At 41.2% G+C, this 18206-nt stretch overlaps 1 protein-coding gene across 1 annotated transcript in view; it reads left to right on the top strand.

Moving 5' to 3' along the window:
* Positions 1 to 18206, top strand: part of LOC105492566 (minichromosome maintenance complex component 6) — a 38418-nt gene that overhangs the window by 10359 nt on the left and 9853 nt on the right. The window contains exons 7-13 of the mRNA XM_071072669.1: positions 904 to 1054; positions 4014 to 4155; positions 7543 to 7684; positions 9292 to 9399; positions 10416 to 10571; positions 14733 to 14861; positions 16387 to 16548. Coding sequence (XP_070928770.1) covers positions 904 to 1054; positions 4014 to 4155; positions 7543 to 7684; positions 9292 to 9399; positions 10416 to 10571; positions 14733 to 14861; positions 16387 to 16548 — 990 coding nt within the window. The remainder of the gene's footprint in view (positions 1 to 903; positions 1055 to 4013; positions 4156 to 7542; positions 7685 to 9291; positions 9400 to 10415; positions 10572 to 14732; positions 14862 to 16386; positions 16549 to 18206) is intronic.

Raw genomic sequence — 18206 nt, 5'->3', positions numbered from 1 at the left:
CCCAGGCTAGAGTGCAGTGGCAAAGTCATGGCTCACTGTAGCCTCCACTTCCTGGGCTCAAGTGATCCTACCATCTCAACCCCCTGAGTAGCTGGGATTATAGGTATGAATCACTGCACCCAGCTAATTAAAAAATTTTTTTTAGAGATGAGGTCTTGCTCTGTTGGCCAGGCAGGCCAACAGTGAGTCTTAGTAGAGTGACAGCTTAAGAAACACCTACCCTGAGGCTGCCACAAAGTGATAGGATTCTGAAACATCTGGGTTATCTCATCAATGTTAAGAGCAGGGGATGGGGTTAAGATTTGATGAGTTTTAAAACCAAATCTTTTGACATATGTCTTTCTGATCTTGAAAAAAACAGTCTTATTTGATGTCTTACATAAGAGCTAAATGCTTTTAAGAACAGTGGTACAAATTATCCATGCTGTTTTTTGTTTTAAGTTTCACACCTCTGTTAAGCTTTTGGAGGAAATATAAATAAAAAGATTTAGTAATCTGGGAAGTAAATTTCTGAGAATGATGAACCCCTGGCAGTATTGTTCAGTTAACTCATAAATGGGAGTTTGGAAAATAGTTCAGTATTGGAAAAAGGGAGTGAACATAATGTCTTATTTTATTTGCATCTTTATATCAGTGATTAACATTCTGCTATGGCTTATCTCTTGAGCATTCAGGTAGCTTTTTTTCTATTTAATTCACTGGAGAAATGACACACCCTTAAGTGTCTTTGTTAACTGAGGGCTTACTAGTCTGGGGAGTTGTTTTTGGTTTTTTGTTGTTGTTGTTAAACCTTTACAGTCAGTAAATTGTGAGGTTGACTTCCCATGCAATGAAGTTTCTTCTCCTTTATGCTCTTTTGACTGCTTCTATACTAATAATTCTTCCTTTGTTCTCTACCCTTAGTTTGGGGGAAAAGAGCTCAGAGATGAGGAACAGACAGCCGAGAGCATTAAGAACCAAATGACTGTGAAAGAATGGGAGAAAGTGTTTGAGATGAGTCAAGATAAAAATCTATACCACAATCTTTGTACCAGCCTGTTCCCTACTATACATGGTAAGAATTCCATCCATTTGTACCATAAACTTGAAATCAAAATAATGATTATAAACAGCCACAAGTGATTTCTTAAAGCACATAAATCAGACCATGAAAGTTTTTAGGCTGGGCGCGGTGGCTCAAGCCTGTAATCCCAGCACTTTGGGAGGCCGAGACGGGCGGATCACGAGGTCAGGAGATCGAGACCATCCTGGCTAACACAGTGAAACCCCGTCTCTACTAAAAATACAAAAACTTAGCTGGGCGAGGTGGCCGGCGCCTGTAGTCCCAGCTACTCGGGAGGCTGAGGCAGGAGAATGGCGTGAACCCGGGAGGCGGAGCTTGCAGTGAGCTGAGATCCAGCCACTGCACTCCAGCCTGGGTGACAGAGCGAGACTCCGTCTCAAAAAAAAAAAAAAAAAAAAAAAAGAAAGTTTTTAGTGGGTCTAAAAGAGGTCATTTACAAAAGGACAGGTACATGGTTTCACTTATATGAGGTACCTGTAATGTGCAAATTCATAGAGATAAGGTAGGATAGAGATTATCAGTGACTTGGAGAATGGGAGAAATTAGTTATTTAATGGATAAAGTTGCTATTTGGGATGATGACAAAGTTCTGGAAAGGGATAGTGGTGACAGTTATACAACATAATGTACTTAGTGCCACTGAACTATAGATTGAAAAATGGTTAAAATGATAGGTTTTATTATGTATTTTTATCTTTTTTTTTTTTTTTAAGGAAAAAAAGTTATTTCGTCATCTTATTTCCTGGCCTTATGACGAAATGCACTTAAAGTTTCAATATGCTAGACTAGTCTCCTGGCCTTTTTGTGGTTGTAGTCTCCTGGCCTTGTTATTGTTGTTGTGTATATGTGCACACGTGTGTGTCTGTGTGTGTGTTTTAGAGAGACACTTTTGCTATGTTGTCTAGGCTGAAGCACTCCCTCCTGGGCTAAAGCAATCTTCCTACCTCCAGCCTCCCCGGTAGCTGGGATTACAGGTGTAGGTCACCACACTTGGCTCTTGTTTGTCTTTTTATTTACCAAGATGGAATGTTTATGATTGGTTACTTGTTCTGTCTATACCTTTGGCAGTTTCACATTTTCCTGACTCTTGGTTGCTAGCTGTGTTTTGAAGGCTATAACTAACATTTTGTGCCTGATGCTTTATCTTTGAACTCTTCCATCCTTGTCTTCTATACTCAATTGGGATTGTGGTAGGAACTCATTAACTTTTTTTTAATCTTTTTTAAATTTTATTTATTTGTGTTTTTTTTGTTTTTTTGTTTTTTTTTTTTGAGACAGAGTCTCGCTCTGTCGCCCAGGCTGGAGTGTAGTGGTGTGATCTCGGCTCACTGCAACCTCTGCCTCCCAGGTTCAAGCAATTCTCCTGCCTCAGCCTCACGAGTAGCTGGGATTGCAGGCATGCCCCACAACGCCCGGCTAATTTTTGTATTTTTAGTAGAGGTGGGGTTTCGCCATGTTGGCCAGGCTGGTCTCGAACTCCCTCCTGACCTCAAGTGATCCATCCACCTTGGCCTCCCAAAGTGCTGGGATTATAGGCATGAGCCACTGCATCCGGCCCTTTTTTTCTATCTAAATATAAGTCAAAGAAGTTTTGTTTGTGGAATGGGTTTTTTGTTTTCTACCTCTTTTGTTTTCTTTTGTTTTGTTTTGTTTTGTTTTGTAGGGTCTCACTGTCGCCCAGGCTGGAGTGCAGTGACAGCGAACACAGCCTACTACAGCCTCAACCTCCTGGGCTTAAACGGTTCTCCACCATAGCCCTCAAATTAGCTGGGACTACAGGTGCCTGCCACCGTGCCCAGCTAATTTAAAAAAAAAATTTTTTAGAGATGGGATTTCACCATGTTGCCTGGGCTGGTCTCAAACCTCTGGGCTCAAGCAATCCTCCCGCCTTGGCCTTCCAAAGTGCTCGAATTACAGGCATAAGCCACCACACCCAGCCTAATTTTCTACTTCAAGGAATGCCTTGTGTAAATTTGCATAGCACTTTGTCGATGGAGTTCACAGAGTAGATAATTCCACAGAAAAATGTTTAATAGCACAGTGTGCTATTAAGAAAATTGTTTTTTGGCCGGGCGCGGTGGCTCAAACCTGTAATCCCAGCACTTTGGGAGGCCGAGACGGGCGGATCACGAGGTCAGGAGATTGAGACCATCCTGGCTAACACAGTGAAACCCCGTCTCTACTAAAAAATACAAAAAACTAGCCGGGCGAGGTGGTGGGCGCCTGTAGTCCCAGCTACTCGGGAGGCTGAGGCAGGAGAATGGTGTGAACCCGGGAGGCGGAGCTTGCAGTGAGCTGAGATCCGGCCACTGCACTCCAGCCCAGGCGGCAGAGACTCCGTCTCAAAAAAAAAAAAAAAAAAATCGTTTTTAAGAAACACTTTTTTTTTTAAGAAAATTGTTTTTCCTTCTTACTGGATTTATGAACTAAGCAGCTGTAAATTGCATTCAGCGTCTTATTTAATCCACATGAATTCAGTTAACATACATTTATTCAGTACTGGTCACTGTAGGTGATAGAAAAGTGTTATGAACCATTTCCTCAAACTCTTGACAGAACTATAAGAACTGGCATTAAAAAGGACTAGCAAATGTGGTAGGCTGTGGTGGACATAGTTCATTTATCAGGAGAGATCGTTGAGGGCTAAGGCATTGGGTAAGGTTTTGTGTAGGAGGTAGGACTCGGACAAGTAAAGGCTCTGGCCTTTAGGATAGTGAGCACTGGCACAGTGACATCTGTGGTGTAGGAGAAGACATTAGAACAGTGGTTTAGGTGACTAAGTCCACAGAGCAAGAACCAAGATCAGAAGCCAGGTATTATTACTCCAGTTTTATGCTTTGCTTTAGCCGACTCTACCTTTTGGTTGGTAAACATGCCTTTACTGTTTCCTCTGAAAGTGTTTAACTTCATGTTGAAAAATTAGTTTTTCATCTGTAGCTTTTCATTTCAGGCAATGATGAAGTAAAACGGGGTGTCCTGCTGATGCTCTTTGGTGGTGTTCCAAAGACAACAGGAGAAGGGACCTCTCTTCGAGGGGACATAAATGTTTGCATTGTTGGTGACCCAAGTACAGCTAAGAGCCAATTTCTCAAGTAAGCATTTGCCTGATATAGTATAGCAGGAAAAAGTGTACATAGTTCCCAGGCTGGCTGTGCTACCAAGAATACAGTCACCATGGCCTTACTAGCAGTGTAAATTATGACTATGTTAAATATATAATTCTCATAAAGATATGGCAACATTTTACAATTTTTTAGAATAGGGAAAAATTGCCTGCAATACCAATCTCACATTGAACTCTTTAGTGTTTGTATAATATCTTTGTACAAAAGTGTTTGAATATGTGAATTATGTATTTTCATTATTGTAAATCATATTATACATACTTGTAATTTTAATTTTCCCTAAACATTTTTTCCATGTTTCTTTTTGCATGGAAAAATCTCATGAGTTTCTCATTTTCACAGATGTCTTCTTTTGTTGGTATATTATAACTTACAAAATCATTTCCTTAGCCCTGTTAAATTTAACAGGATAGTTTATTATAACAATTATTGATATAGATGCAGTGAACATCATAATGTTATATACATTTTTTTTTTTTTTTTTTTTTTGAGACGGAGTCTCACACTGTTGCCCAGGCTGGAGTGCAGTGGCGCAATCTCGGCTCACTGCAAGCTCCGCCTCCCGGCTTCCCGCCATTCTCCTGCCTCAGCCTCCTGAGTAGCTGGGACTACAGGCGCCCGCCACCGCGCCCGGCTAATTTTTTTGTATTTTTAGTAGAGACGGGGTTTCACTGTGGTCTCGATCTCCTGACCTTGTGATCCGCCCGCCTCGGCCTCCCAAAGTGCTGGGATTACAGGCTTGAGCCACCGCGCCCGGCCTATATACATTTTTTGTTTGTTTCCTCTGGGTATATTGCTAGATACAGGATTGTTGAGACTAAGAATACAAACATTTGTTGAGTTTTAAAATAGGATGTACTTTCTTTTTTTTTTTTTTTTTTTTTTTTTGAGACGGAGTCTCGCTCTGCCGCCCAGGCTGGAGTGCAGTGGCCGGATCTCAGCTCACTGCAAGCTCCGCCTCCCGGGTTCATGCCATTCTCCTGCCTCAGCCTCCCGAGTAGCTAGGACTACAGGCGCCCGCCACCTCGCCCGGCTAGTTTTTTGTATTTTTTAGTAGAGACGGGGTTTCACCGTGTCAGCCAGGATGGTCTCGATCTCCTGACCTCGTGATCCGCCCGTCTCGGCCTCCCAAAGTGCTGGGATTACAGGCTTTAGCCACCGCGCCCGGCCTGGATGTACTTTCTAAAGGGAATGCTATGAGATATTTTATGTTAACTTTGTCAGTGGGAACACTATTTTTGACTATTTTTAGAAGCTGTAATAAATACTTGGTTACTTTCAAACTTTTAAGAAACTTAGGGCCCAAAATAAAAGCAACCAGTTTCTGAGCACCTGCCATGTTCTCGGTGCTGTGTATGTGTTATGTCTTACTCTGGCAGCACCCAGACAGGCATGTGTATTATTCCCTTTTTTTCAGGGAGTCACAACCTCTCCAAGCCTACAAGAAATTTGCCCACTCTCTTGTAGGTGAAAGGTGACACTGAGCCATGAATATTAAAATTCAGATACAGTTGCCGTTGCCTGCAAAACGTGTGTACTTCGTGCTACATCAAACTGCCTTTTCTTTATTTGTTTTGGAAATTTGTAACATAGTACCATTTTAGAATATTGAACGTTTTTAGTTGGTTTGGAGTATTATGAGTAAATATTTCTTTTGAACATATCACGAACTGAGTTTTAGATTTTAAGATAGTAGTCCTGTGTTACAAAGGATGTTTTTTTTTCTTGTCATTCTCTCTCCCCCCGCCGCCCAAAAAAAAAAGATGTACTACAGTGTTGCCTCTGGTAACAGTATCATGTGGTATGTGACAGTCTTAGTGAATTCTGTAGCATTTTTTATGTATAAAATCTGTGTATAATGATAGTTGGAGTATCCAATCTGGCTGCCTTTTTTTCTTGCCTAATTGCCCTTGATTAGAGCCATCAGTATAACGTTGAATAGAAGTGGCAAGAGCAGACATCCGTGTCTTGTTCCTGATCATAGGGGCAAAACATTCAGCCTTTCACCTTTGAGTTTGATGTTATCTGTGGTTTTCATAGATGCCCTTTGTCAGGTTAAAGAAAAAGCCCTTTATTAGACTTAGGAAAATCTTCTCTATTCCTAGTTTGTTTGGTTTTTATAATGAAAGGTGTTGGATTTTGTCAGATACTTTTTCTACATCTGTTTTGGTGGTCATGTAGTTGTTTTATTAATTTAGCATATTGATTGATTTTCAGATGTTAAACCAATCTTGCATTTCTGGAATAAGCCCCATATCTAGTTTTGTTTTATTTTTAATTGCAAGACCTTCTGATAGTTGATTGTTGCTATTTATTACTATTAAAGGCTTTTAAAATTGATGTTTTAGCCAGGCGTGGTGGCTCACACCTGTAATCCCAGCACTTTGGGAGGCTGAAATGGGTGGATCACGAGGTCAGGAGATCAAGACCATCCTGGCTAACACAGTGAAACCCCATCTCTACTAAAAATACAAAAAAATTAGCCAGGTGTGGTGGCGGGTGCCTGTAGCCCCAGCTACTTGGGAGGCTGAGGCAGGAGAATGACATGAACCCGCGAGGCAGAGCTTGAAGTAAGCCAAGATTGCGCCACTGCACTCCAGCCTAGGGGACAGAGCAAGACTCCGTCTAAATAAATAAATAAATACAATTTAAAAATAAATAAATAAAATTGATGTTTTAGGCTAGAGTGGTAGCTCACGTCTATAATCCCAGCACTTCGGGAGGCCGAAGTAGGCGGATCACCTGAGGTCGGGAGTTCGAGACCAGCCTGGCCAACATGGTGAAACCCCATCTCTACTAAAAATACAAAAATTAGCCAGGCGTAGTGGCGCACACCTGTAATCCCAGCAACTCGGGAGGCTGAGGCAGGAGAATCGCTTGAACCCAGATAGCAAGGTTGCAGTGAGCTGAGATCGCACCACTGCACTCCAGCCTCGGCGACAGAGCAAGACTCTGTCTCAATTAAAAAAAAAAATTGATATTTTTATCAGGTATTAACTCTGAAAATACAAAAATTAGCCAGGCGTGATGGCGCATGCCTGTAATCCCAGCTACTTGGGAGGCTGAGGCATGAGAATCACTTGAATCTGGGAGGTGGAGGTTGCAGTTAGCTGAGATCGTGACACTGCACTCGTTTGGTGACAGAGCAAGACTCTGTCCCAAAAAAAAAAAGGAAGAAAAGCCAAAGGAGATGAGCCTTCCCATTTAGTCTGTGCATGTGTCTTTTATGAATTGCTTAAGCTTAATGCCACTCTCAGATGTTCTTTCAGCGATTTAAACTCTTCCGCTGGTTTTCCTGGGAAGGGTGCTGTATAGTGACGTATTAATGAGTCTTTGTATGATAACCTTGAACAGGCACGTGGAGGAGTTCAGCCCTAGAGCTGTCTACACCAGTGGCAAAGCGTCCAGTGCTGCTGGCTTAACAGCAGCTGTTGTGAGAGATGAAGAATCTCATGAGTTTGTCATTGAGGCTGGAGCTTTGATGTTGGCTGATAATGTAAGAACATTTTACACTCTTCAGTATAAAGTCAGAATACCCCTACCCTATCGGTAAAGGCCTATAAGTTACTGTTAAAAAGATGTCCTTAAAAATAGCATTCTCAGCTGGGTGCGGTGGCTCACGCCTATAGTCCCAGTACTTTGGGAGGCCGAGGTGGATCACCTGAGGTCAGGAGTTTGAGACCAGCCTGGCCAACATGACGAAACCCCATGTTCTCTACTAAAAATACAAAAATTAGCCGGGCATGGTGGTGGGTGCCTGTGGTCCCAGTTACTCAAGAGGCTGAGGTGGGAGGATCACTGAGCCCGGGAGGTGGAGGCTTCAGTGAGCCGAGATTGCGCCACTGTACTCCAGCCTGGGCGACAGAGCGAGACTGTCTCAAAAAACACAAAACAGAAAACCCCAACATTCTTTAGTAAATAATTCATAGTTTTCTTCATCTAGAATTTGAAATTGTGATAATTGATCAGCATGTCCTGAGCATGTGTGTTTGCTGTGACTAGTTTAGATCAGTAGATGTGTACAAGTTGTAGGTATAAAATCAATCCTGGAGTTGACACAAGGTTTTGATGTTGAGTGAAAGTACAATAAGTGTATATTTTTAGTTACGCTCTTAGTTTTAAGTCAATTGTATGATTCTTTGTAGCTTTAGGATCTGTTGAATTATCTTCCTTAGAAAAGGGAGTTAAGAATCTTCACTTACCTATCTTCTACTAGTTTGGAGAATAGAAGAGTCCCTGCGGTAGCAGACTTAGTGAGTTTACTTGTAATTTTCCATCTGAAAGACTGTTGTTGTTTTTTCGAGATGAAGTCTTGCCCTGTCGCCCAGGCTGGAGTGCAGTGGTGCAATCTTGGCTTACTGCAACCTCTGTCTCATGGGTTCAAGCAATTCACCTGCCTCAGCCTCCCGAGTAGCTGGGATTACAGGTGTACGCCACCATACCTGGCTAATTTTTGTATTTTCAGTAAAAACGGGGTTTCCCCATGTTGGCCAGGCTGGTCTCGAACTCCTGACCTCATGATCCGCCCACCTCAGCCTTCCAAAGTGCTGGGATTACAGGCGTGAGCCACCACACCTGGCCATTGTGGTTTTTTTAAGAGACAGGGTCTCACTCTGTCACCCAACTTGGAGTACAGTGGCAATCATAGCTCACTGTAACCTCAAATGCCTGGCCTTAATTAAGCATTCTTCCTACCTCGGCCTCCCAAAGTGCTGGGATTATAGGTGTGAGCCATGCATCCAGCTTGAAAGACAGCTTCTTAGCCGGGCACGGTGGCTCAAGCCTGTAATCCCAGCACTTTGGGAGGCTGAGACGGGCGGATCACAAGGTCAGGAGATCAAGACCATCCTGGCTAACACAGTGAAACCCCGTCTCTACTAAAAAATACAAAAAACTAGCCGGGTGAGGTGGCGGGCGCCTGTGGTCCCAGCTACTCCGGGGGCTGAGGCAGGAGAATGGCGTAAACCCGGGAGGCGGAGCTTGCAGTGAGCTGAGATCCGGCCACTGCACTCCAGCCTGGGCGACAGAGCCAGACTCAGTCTCAAAAAAAAAAAAAAAAAAAAAAAAAAGAAAGCTTCTTAGGCTTGATTTGTTTGGTTACAGGGTGTGTGTTGTATTGATGAATTTGATAAGATGGACGTGCGGGATCAAGTTGCTATTCATGAAGCTATGGAACAGCAGACCATATCCATCACTAAAGCAGGAGTGAAGGTATGTGTATCTACTTCTGTTCTACTGCATTGTCTATAGCCTTGTTGATTAATGTAGTACTAGAGAAGTTCACCTGGATAAAATTCATTACTTCAACTTGTAATGCTGTTCATTAAAATGGAAAATACAGCCCTGAGAATTATTTATTCAAACTATAAATGTTGTTTAGAGTACTGTGTAAATGTATTGCTGTGATAGTAGAGGAAAATGTCCATGAACAAAGCTTCATTTTCTTTGACGAAGCATGCTCCAATTATAACAAAACTAACCAAAGATCAACAGATGGATTATATATATGTATATAATTATTTATATTAACAGATAATTTAAATGAAAATAAGTATGATAGTACAACCAATACTAGGGAGAATCTAAACTTTAAAAGCCACAGATTCAAGTAGATTGTAAGCAGCACACAACTGTAAATCGAGAAGACAACTCTATCCCTGCAACTCCCGGCAACAGTAGCTGCTTCGGAGTATCCAATGGATAAAAAGGAATTTCAGGAGGAAGAAAAATAGGGATCTATGGAGTTTGTGCCCCTTTTAGGAATATTTTGTACATAAATAAGCATAATACCAACAGTTTCATTCCTGCTGGTTTAACTTCATAATTTTATTCTGGCAATCTTTTACCAGAACATAATAGATCAACTTTGGGTTTTTTATTACTTTCCCATATTCAATTGTATATACCACAGCTTGGTTCTTTAGACTTCTGTTGAGTGACATTTAGTTCGTTTTCAGTGTTTTGTATTACAAACAAAGCTGTAGTAAGCATCCTTGAACACAGCATCCTCTTATATTTGGCTATAAGAGAAATTTCTAACAAATTGATGTCTTCAACGGTGTACACATCACACCACCAAAATCACATAGGAGTTCCTGTTTATGTGAAAAAGGGTATCATTATTTTGGTTTACGTTTAGTTAATTATGGGTGAGATTGAACATTTTGTTACATATTTATTGGCTGATGTCTATTTAAACCTGTTAAGATTCTTTCTTTTGTGGTCAGGCTACTCTGAACGCCCGGACGTCCATTTTGGCAGCAGCAAACCCAATCAGTGGACACTATGACAGATCAAAATCATTGAAACAGAATATAAATTTGTCAGCTCCCATCATGTCCCGATTCGATCTCTTCTTTATCCTTGTGGATGAATGTAATGAGGTAACCCCATGAGCTTCCTTTTTTATTTCCAGTTTGAGTAATCGAGTGAGACAAGGCTGGAAGATATACTGCTCCACAGCTGGTGCATGTGTGTGCCCCAGCCTTTGATTTCCCTCAGGGTGGCACAGGATCGGGCAAAGGGTTTAGTAAGCAACTCAAAATAAAGTCATTTGAATTGTCGCTTCCACTTAATTGTGTTAAAGAATATTAAGTTTTCAGGTTTTGTTACTATTTCTCAAAAGGAAACAAGTTACAGTTAACTTCCAACCACACTTTTTTTTTTTTTTTTTTTTTTAAACAGCCTCTCACTGGAGACTGGGCTGGAGTGCAGTGGCACAGTCTTGGCCTACTGCAACCTCCACCTCCCAGGTTCAAGTGATTTTTGAGTCACAGCCTCCCAAGTAGCTGGGATTACAGGCATGTAACACCACGCCTGGCTAATTTTTATATTTTTAGTACAGGGTCTCACCATGTTGGTCAGGCTGGTCTTGAACTCCTGGCCTCCAGTGATCCACACCTACCTCAGCCTCCCAAAGTGTTGGGATTATAGGTGTGAGCCACTGTGCTGGGCCCCAACCAAACTCTTAAGATTTTTATATGATTTTTTGTTTTGTTGATTGAGCTTTTATTTTATTTTTCAGTCACCTTGAAAAAAACTGGGATGCCAAAGAAATTTCTTCTTTTTTGTTAAATCATGAGTCATTTATCTTCGTATTTTTTCCTATCAAGTTGCTGAATGTATTTTACCTTCTTTTCTTACTTTTAAGATTGAGTGAAAAAATGTAGATTTACTTGGATTCTGATACGTTAGTTTAATTATTAGAGTTATTTGTACTTAAATATTTAACAATGCACCTCAGATACCCACAGAACTATAAAATGACAGTTTGTAGGAACTAATATTTTAGGCCGTACTTTTTAAATCACTGAGCAAGGAGGTTCTACATTTTATTGGGTACAATGCACAACTCTTTATTACAGTGGAACTTTAAATATTATCTAAATAAACACAACCTTCCATTTTGGAGGGCTTGGATTTTTATTTATTTGTTTTTTAAAGACGAAGTCTTACTCTGTCACCGAGGCAGTGCCACAACTCTAGCTCATTGCAACCTCAATCTCCTGGGTTCCAGTGATCCTCCTGTCTCGGCCTCCCAAGTAGCTGAGACTACAGGTGTGTACTACCACGCCTGGTTAATTTTTTCATCTTTTTGTAGCAACAGCAGCAAGTTCAAGACCCGTGTTGGTCTTGAACTCTTGGCCTCAAACTACCTTACCACCTCAGCCTCCTGAGTAGCCAAGATTATAGGCCTGCAGCATCACACCTGCTTTGGTTTGGTTTGGTTCAGTTTTTTTCCCTTCACAATACAGAGACATATTTAATCACCAGATAATTGAGTTGTCTGATTTTCATACATGATTCATTAAAGTAGCTTTAGTAGCAGATCAAGTTATAAACCTTTAAAACATTCGAGATTTTTTAACAACTGTTTTGTTTAGTTTTGTTTTGTTTTGGGACAGAGTCTTGCTCTGTTGCCCAGGCTGGAGTGCAGTGGCACGATCTTGGCTCACTGCAACCTCCGTCTCCTGGGTTCGAGTGATTCTTCTGCCTCAGCCTCCCAGGTAGCTGGGATTACAGGCATGTGCCACCACGCCCGGCTAATTTTGTGTATTTTTACTAGAGACGGGTTTTCACCATGTTGGCCAGGCTGGTCTCGAACGCCCACCTCAGTCTCCCAAAGTGTTGGGATTACAGGCGTGAGCCACCACGCCCGGCTTGTTTTGTTTTTGAGACAGTCCTACTCTTTCCTGCAGTGGTGCAATCGCGGCTCACTGCAACCTCAACCTCCTGGGCTAACGCAGCCCTCCCACCTCAGCCTCCCGAGTAGCTGGGACTACACGTGTGCACCATTGTGCCCGGCTAACTTTTGAATTTTTTGTAGAAACAGGATTTTGCCATGTTGCCCAGGCTGGCCTCTAACTCCTGAGCTCAACCAGTCCACCCACCTCAGCTTCTCAAAGTGTTGGGATTATAGGCATGTGCCACTGTACCTGGCCAAAAAGCCTTTTTTCTTTTTCTTTTCTTTTCTTTCTTCCTTTCTTTTCTTTTCTTTTTTCTTTTCTTTCTTTTCTTTTCTTTTCCTTCCTTCCTTTCTTTCTTTCTCTCTCTCTCTTTCTTTCTTTTCTTTTCTTTTCTTTCTTTCTTTTTTTTGAGATGGAGTCTCACTCTGTTAACCAGTCTGGAGTGCAGTGTTGCAGTCTCAGTCCACTACAACCTCCGCCTCTCAGGTTCAAGTAATTCTCCTGCCTCAGCCTCCTGAGTAGCTGGGATCACAGGTGTGCACCACCATGCCCAGCTAATTTGTGTATTTTTAGTAGAGACGGGGTTTCACTATGTTGGCCAGGCTGGTGTCGAACTCCTGACCTCAGGTGATCCCCCTGCCTCGGCCTCCCAAAGTACTGAGATTACAGGCGTGAGCCACTGCACCCAGCCTGTTTTATTTTATTTATTTATTTTGAGACAGGGTCTGGCTCTGTTGCCCAGGCCAGAGTGCAGTGGCGTGATCTCAGTTCACTGCAACCTCTGCCTCCTGGGCTCAAGCCACCCTCCCACCTAAGCCTCCTGAGCAGCTACAGGTGCAGGCCACCATGCCCAGCTAAGTTTTGTATTTTTTGTAGAGACAGAGTTTTGCCGTGTTGCCCAGTCTGGTCTTGAACTCCTGAGCTCAAGCTGTCCACCAGCCTTGGCCTCTCAAAGTACTAGGATTACAGGCATGAGCCACTGTATTCCACCCAAACCACTTTGTAGTTAGAAATAATTTCAAACTAGGCCGGGCGCGGTGGCTCAAGCCTGTAATCCCAGCACTTTGGGAGGCCGAGACAGGCGGATCACGAGGTCAGGAGATCGAGACCATCCTGGATAACATGGTGAAACCCCATCTCTACTAAGAAATACAAAAAAAACTAGCCGGGCGAGGTGGCGGGCGCCTGGAGTCCCAGCTACTCGGGAGGCTGAGGCCGGAGAATGGCGTGAACCCGGGAGGCGGAGCTTGCAGTGAGCTGAGATCCGGCCACTGCACTCCAGCCTGGGCTACAGAGCGAGACTCCGTCTCAAAAAAAAAAAAAAAAAAAAAAAAAAGAAATACTTTCAAACTTACAGAAAAGTTGCAAGAAATGGAATAGTGCATAGAACACCCATATACCCTTTACCTGATTCACATATTAACATTACCCTGTTTGCTTTATTACTTACTGTCTCTATATATCTGCACACTTTTTCCCTGAACCATTTCAGACCAAGTTGCATATTTTGGGGTCTTTTTTTTTTTTTTTTCCAATATTCTGGGATGAATATCTTCAAAATTTAGTGGCTAAGAGCAGTCTCTGAAGCTAGACTATTCAAATACTGGCTCCACTACTTAACTGTGACCTTGGATAAATTACTTAACCTTCTAGGCCTCAATTTGCCCATGTATAAAATGGGGATAATATCATTTACCTAATAAGGTTTTTGTGAGGATTGCGTAAGTTAATTCTTCTAAGACCTGCTTAAGACAACAGTGCTCATACACTGAGGGCCCTATAAATGTTAGTTCTGCTATTTTTGTTGTTTTGTTTTTGAGACAATGCTTGCTGTGTTGCCCAGGACGGAGTGCAGTGGTGCAATCATGGCTTCACTGCACCTTCAACCTCCTGGGCTCAAGTGATCCTCCTGCCTCAGCCACCTGAGTAGCTGGGATTACACATGTGCACTACCATGCCCAGCTAATTTTTTTGTTTTTTGTTTTTTGTTTTTTGTAGAGACAGGGAGGGTCTCACGTTGTTTACCAGACTGGTCTCAAACTTTTGGCCTCAAGCTCTCCTCTCACATCAGTCTCCCAAGGTGTTGGGATTACAAGTGTGAGCCACTGCGCTTTACCCTACTGTTTTTAAAGGCATTCCTTCAGGTATAGTTTTAGAGTGGGGCAATGGTATACATTTAAAAGTTTGATTTTAAATCCAACTGTTCCCAAACTTTCATCAGAAACTTGGTACCCATTAATACTTCTGTAAGTGGCATCTTAGAGCTTGTTTTTGGCTATAAATCATTTCTTATTGCCTGGGATAATCTGGAGAAGATATTGCTGTGACTATCAAAGTAATTTTCTTGTTTTGAATTAGGTTACAGATTATGCCATTGCCAGGCGCATAGTAGATTTGCATTCAAGAATTGAGGAATCAATTGATCGAGTCTATTCCCTCGATGATATCAGAAGATACCTTCTCTTTGCAAGACAGTTTAAACCCAAGGTAACCTACCCTTTTGTACTGGGATAAGGTATAATGGGTATATTGAAGTGGAATTTAAATAAGTGTATTATATGGAAATTAACTGAACCTGTCATCTACTTTAGTTCCTAAATTTTACAACTTTTTTTTTTTTTCCTAGAACAGCAATTTGTTTTTTCAGAGAGGGCTGAGAAAGGGAACTTTAAAAAAAATTCTGGCCGGGCGCGGTGGCTCACGCCTGTAATCCCAGCACTTTGGGAGGCCGAGGCGGGCGGATCACAAGGTCAGGAGATCGAGACCACGGTGAAACCCCGTCTCTACTAAAAATACAAAAAAAATTAGCCGGGCGCGGTTGTGGGCGCCTGTAGTCCCAGCTACTCGGGAGGCTGAGGCAGGAGAATGGCGTGAACCCGGGAGGCGGAGCTTGCAGTGAGCCGAGATCGCGCCACTGCACTTCCAGCCTGGGCGACAGAGCGAGACTCCGTCTCAAAAAAAAAAAAAAAAAAAAAAAAAAAAAAAAAAATTCTGAATAATTCCATTATTCGTTTGGTGGTAATAAGATTTTTATGGCGGAAGAGTTTTGGATAGCTGGATAATCTAGAACATTCTTTTATTTCAAACATTACTAAGAACCTTAAAATTGTTTATGTGCCTAAATCAATAGTTGAATTTTTCTTTGAAGGAAACATTGGATTCCTCTAGGCCATTATGATAAATACAAATTACTGACAGTGATTGATGTATTGTATTGGACTGACTCCATCCTGGACCCAGGATTCTTACCTGGACATAAACCCCCAAATGCTTGGCATTTTCCCAAAATAGGGTATGAAAAGGAAAAAAAAATTTCATTCTGGTTGAGATTTTTACACTGTTGGCCAGCTTGACTTCTGGAAGGTGTTACTAGGTATTGATCATTTATCATCTTGACTTGATTATTCATGAGATTGTGGTTGGCTGTCACTGTCCCAGAAGAAATTTAATCATTTAAGGGTTATGGGTGATTCTTGTTTAAAAAAGAGCATCTGTTCTCCATGACTGCATACTGATATACTGATCCCTGTGTAACCTTGGCATGCTTCCTTAATATGCTGAATTATTTGCTCTGAAAAGCTGAGTATCCTTTAGATATAAAATTTATTGAAACAGCTTTTTTTTCCTCCAAAGACAGCATGAGTTAATTAATTGAGCCTCAAATACTGAGCATTAATTTGTTTAATGAGCATTGACACCCTGAGGTGTAAAAGACATTACGTCTTGTTCCATTGCTTCAGCTTGTTAAGCAGCTTTTAGAAATGGTCATTTGCTTAAATACTAAGCTTTTTTTTTCATGTTCATAAAATTAGTAACATGGAATTCACAAACCTGCTTATTATTAGTCTCTTTTGAAAGACATTACAATAGTAATTTATTGTCACTGGCTTCTCCAAGTTTCAACCCTCTCAGTTCCCTAAATGTTTCCACCTGAAAGGCTCTTAAACTCATGTTTACCGTAGCTCTCATCAAATAGAAATGTTTCTCTAACTTGAATGATGATCTGAAACAGATTTCCAAAGAGTCAGAGGACTTCATTGTGGAACAATATAAACATCTCCGCCAGAGAGATGGTTCTGGAGTGACCAAGTCTTCGTGGAGGATTACAGTGCGACAGCTTGAGAGCATGATTCGTCTCTCTGAAGCTATGGCTCGGATGCACTGCTGTGATGAGGTATCAGAGTCACTTTGATATGATGAGAGCAGAGATAAACAGATTTGTTGCCTTGTAGGCATGTTTTTAATCTTTGGTATGGGACGTACTAGAATTTGCTGCAAATATATTTTTTTGTAACTGTCGAGTGCTCACAGGACCATGGAATTCTTCCCTTTAAAAAGCTTGTTAAGCATTTGAGTGTAGTTGTTAGACGGAGATGATCACGTCATAGGTTATAGAGTGCATAAAGACATAAGTTACCATTTAATACCTTTCATTCAGGAAAAATGTACTTAGACCCCACAAGGTACTAGTAGGCCTCTGCGCTGGCAATACAGATAAGATAATGTAGCCCCTGGCCTCAGAGGAACTCTCCTCCTTAGGTTACATTTGTATAATGTTTGATTTTTAGATTGTTCTTTGAGCCCTGCGTTCCACGAGGATAGGTCAGTGCGTATTAATGGGGTAAAAGGGGAGTAGTACGAAAGGGCAATCAAGCGTCCCATCTTCGCTTCAACCAAAGCAGCCCTGCTTTTTCCGAGTTTTATTAATAGGTTTGGTGTAAGGTTTTCTTTGAAAAGGGGGTTTGGCTTTTTTTTTTTTACAGTATGATGAGTTTTTTCACATACATCCTTATGAATACGCAGCTCAAGATCCAAAACATTTCCATAATTTCAGAAAGTTCCCCCTGCCTCTTTTCAGTCTTAGCCCTCTTCCCCTGAAGTAACCACTGTTCTGACTTCAATCACTACTTTTATCCCACAGGTTAATTTTTTGACATTTTTCCCCTAAATTTTCAAATTCTTTGATATGGTACTTTACTGTTGACGAAGTACTTTCACACTAAGTTATTTAATATTTTTGATTCACCTAATATTTAGGGAACACCTGTAGGGGACAAAAAATGAATGAGAGCCCCTGCCTTCCATTGCTTCTAATCTGGTGGAAAGGAGACATGTATTTAGTTAAGCATGTAAAAAATAAGAGAGAGTGGGTGATCAAATAATCTATATACCAAATCCCCATGACACACAGTTTACCTATGTAACAAACCTGTGTGTGTACTCCCGAACCTAAAATAAAGGTTGGAAAGAAAAAAAAAAAAACAATGAGAGGGAGAATATAATAGAGCATCACAAGCAGAGTACTGAGATGAATTACTTTAGGAGGAAGAGGACTCAGGGAGGGGCCGACATTTAAACCCAGTTACTGAAGGGTGTGCAGAATTTGGGTAGGCCAGATACCCTGGGACAAGGTCCTTCTAAAACCATGCTAACATTTGTACTTTTTTTTTTTCATTGTGATAGATCCTGAAATGAGTTTCATGAAACTGATATGTGTCTTAGGGCAGTCTCTAATTTATTTTTATTTTGTTCTATTTTTAAAAATTAGTCTTTAAATAGATAGCAAATTCACATGATATTAAAATATATGCACATAAATTATACACACAAACATATTTTCTGAATGAAATTTAGTATCTTTGCATATATTTAAGAGCTATTTCTGTCTCTTTATATGTTCATAATCTTTATCCATTAAAAAAACTATTTTGTTAGAAAGGCCTTTCTCTAAGATTATAAAAAAATCTCCCATTATTTTCCTAGCTAGTTTTCTAGTTGTTCCATCACCATTTATTGAAAAATCCATCTTTTTAACACTGGTTCGGCATGCCT

Source organism: Macaca nemestrina, chromosome 11, assembly GCF_043159975.1.
Source record: "Macaca nemestrina isolate mMacNem1 chromosome 11, mMacNem.hap1, whole genome shotgun sequence".
Taxonomy (NCBI): domain Eukaryota; kingdom Metazoa; phylum Chordata; class Mammalia; order Primates; family Cercopithecidae; genus Macaca; species Macaca nemestrina.
Note: the sequence above shows the minus strand (reverse complement) of the source record. Positions and strands in the feature narration are given on the sequence as shown.